Raw genomic sequence first — 2,492 nt, 5'->3', positions numbered from 1 at the left:
CCTGAGCTGCCATTCGACGTCGGACATACGCTTGACCGGCGGGTCCTTGGTTGGCGCTATCAATTTCTCTCCCATCGTCATAGATCGTGTTGGAAATGAATCGGGTTTCCTCCCTTCCCAGCGATTTGGAGCTGCCAGTGTTTTGTTTGTCTTTTGGGCCGGACTCTCCCTTGTTGTTTTCATTAAGTTATTTCGGTCTTCTATGCGTTGGGCCATATCCATAATTTGGCCCAACCCTTTTGGGCCCAAAACCTCTTACATCCGGCTTCAGCCCATTAACGAAGATCCCCTTCGTTACTTCCTCTGAGATCCCCGTGACCAGTGCTGCCAGCGATTCAAAATTCCTTCTGAATTCGACGACGGTCCCTTCTTGTTTGACCGCCAGAGATTTTTCACAAACGTTTCCTTCTTGAGTCGGCCTAAATCGCATCAGTAGTTGCTGCCAGAATTGGTCCCAACTATGAAATGGAGTCCTTGCCTCCGTCCACTGTAACCAGGAAAGAGCGTCGCCATCGAAGCTAACTCCAATTGCGCCCAGCTTCTCCTTCTTGTTGAGACCATTGATTTCAAAGTATCTCTCAGCCCGGAATAGCCAACCATCAGGGTTTTTGCCGGCGAAGATGGGCATCTCTAGCTTCCTAATTCCCCTCCAGCTGTTTTCCTCCTTGGGCTGCTCTAATCTCACTTCTTCGCCACGTCTGATTTCTTGCCGGGTGGAACTGATTGGAGCGGAGTCCTCTATGATGCTACCAGACCCTTCTCCTTCCGGATTCTTCCCTAACCCCGCTCTGGGGTTAACAAGTGCTGCGACAGTATTCTGAGTTTCCTCCAGGGAGTGCAGAATCCTTACCATATTTTGGTTGAGATTTTCCACCGATTTCTCCAGGATTGGTAGTCGTTGCATGCCTCCCCTCACTTCTTCTAGTTCCTTTTCCATTGCCTCCATCCTGCTGTCCTTCTTTTGCGCCATTGGATCGAATGAGCCCTGATACCAATTTGTTAGGATACCAACTGGAAAGAACAAGTTAAATTGCGGAATAAGTGATTATTTGATTAAAAACGGGTGATTACAGAAACTGGAATGAACTTAAAGCCTGTAGAAGGCTATAAACAAGAATAAACCACTCTACCACTCACTCAAATATTTGCCTGCCTATCTATTCTTTCCTACCCTTATTTATAACATTTCTTCCTAACAGAATTTCCCTCCTCTCTCCTGCTCCCTAACCGAATGTTGTTACACATCCCTTCTAGTGAGTTCTCCATTCTTCTGGTTTCTTCTAGCATAAATGAAATGGATTGGAGGCTTAACAAAATCTTAATCCAATGTAAACATTAGGAGCACTACTTGCAACTTAAGTTTGCCAGGATGTTGGTTAACTTGGGAACATAAGCAAAATGCATGGTATTTGTTGGCTTTGTTTAGACAGAGGCATTATGTCAATTTGACTGTTTGGCTGCAAAATGTGATCATTTGTTTCAGTATTTTTCGCTGAACTGTTAATACATTCTGCTTCTTTTGGATATATGTTTAGATATTGGCACATTCTCTTTGCTTTTGTTTTTTGACAGATTGTAGATGGGAGATAACAGCATATTTTCGCTCTCTGCCTCAGACCAGTACCATCAAAGATACAGAAATGTGGATCCCAACAGACACAAAGCAGTGGCAGCAACTTCCAGTGATAACTCCTATTAGGTCCATGAGCAGTGAACCTCTTGGTTTGCAGCTGTATCTGGAACACCCGAGTCTTTCTGAGCCAAAGCCCTAGGTAGTATGTTTTACAAATAGTAGGTAATTATGAGTTCAATACACCATGTTTAGTAGAAAGACATGGAATTCCTTGCTTATCACACGATCGTTATATTCAAGTATGAAAAAGCTGGTTTGTTCTCTATCTTCCAATTTCATCTGCATTATTCAAAATCTTTGCTCTTTTAGTTTGTGAGCTATAAACTTCGAGAGGCTCACTGTAGAGCGTGCAGAGAAATTTCTAAATAACGTGAATTAGTTTAATTTGTGTGATGTCGATTAGCACATATTGTTGAAGAAGAAGTTGCAATCAGTTCTGGAAAAACTTCACCAGGTTTAGTGAGAAAACACATTTCTATTGGTCATGGGTCGGCCATTCCCTCCCATCCTGTCGAGTATTTATGTCACTTTACCCTATCCTCATATGTACATTTTTCTTTGCGCTCAAATTTCATTTCCTTTTTCTGTGTTACAATAAATGGAAATCTAAGTAATCCTTTTTATGGGAAACTTACCTTCGGCCATAGAATTCAAACTAATACTTCATAGATTGCTATGAGATTTCGTATATTGAAGAATAAAAAGATCAAATTTTACCTCATGCATTGAAATGAGTGTTGAACTTAAGGGTTTGGGGTTTATATGTGACTTGATTTTCTTGTCATTCAGGCGGGATAAAAATTCCAGTAGCCATTAGTTTTAAAACAATTGTCGAACTTTATAATTTTATTGAATAGTA

General features: G+C 41.5%; 1 protein-coding gene across 2 annotated transcripts in view; it reads left to right on the top strand.

Moving 5' to 3' along the window:
- LOC111407121 (DNA polymerase zeta processivity subunit) overlaps positions 1–1,898 on the top strand; it is an 8,891-nt gene extending 6,993 nt beyond the window's left edge. Inside the window, exon 6 of one of the 2 annotated variants that reach the window (XM_023036432.1) lies at positions 1,573–1,898. In XM_023036432.1, coding sequence (XP_022892200.1) covers positions 1,573–1,772 — 200 coding nt within the window. In that variant the 3' untranslated portion in view covers positions 1,773–1,898. The remainder of the gene's footprint in view (positions 1–1,572) is intronic. The other variant, XM_023036433.1, reaches the window with a different exon arrangement.
- Positions 1,899–2,492: the final 594 nt, after the last annotated feature.

This window comes from Olea europaea, chromosome 13 (assembly GCF_002742605.1).
Source record: "Olea europaea var. sylvestris chromosome 13, O_europaea_v1, whole genome shotgun sequence".
Classification (NCBI taxonomy): Eukaryota; Viridiplantae; Streptophyta; class Magnoliopsida; order Lamiales; family Oleaceae; genus Olea; species Olea europaea.
This window is presented reverse-complemented; position numbering and strand designations above follow the sequence as displayed.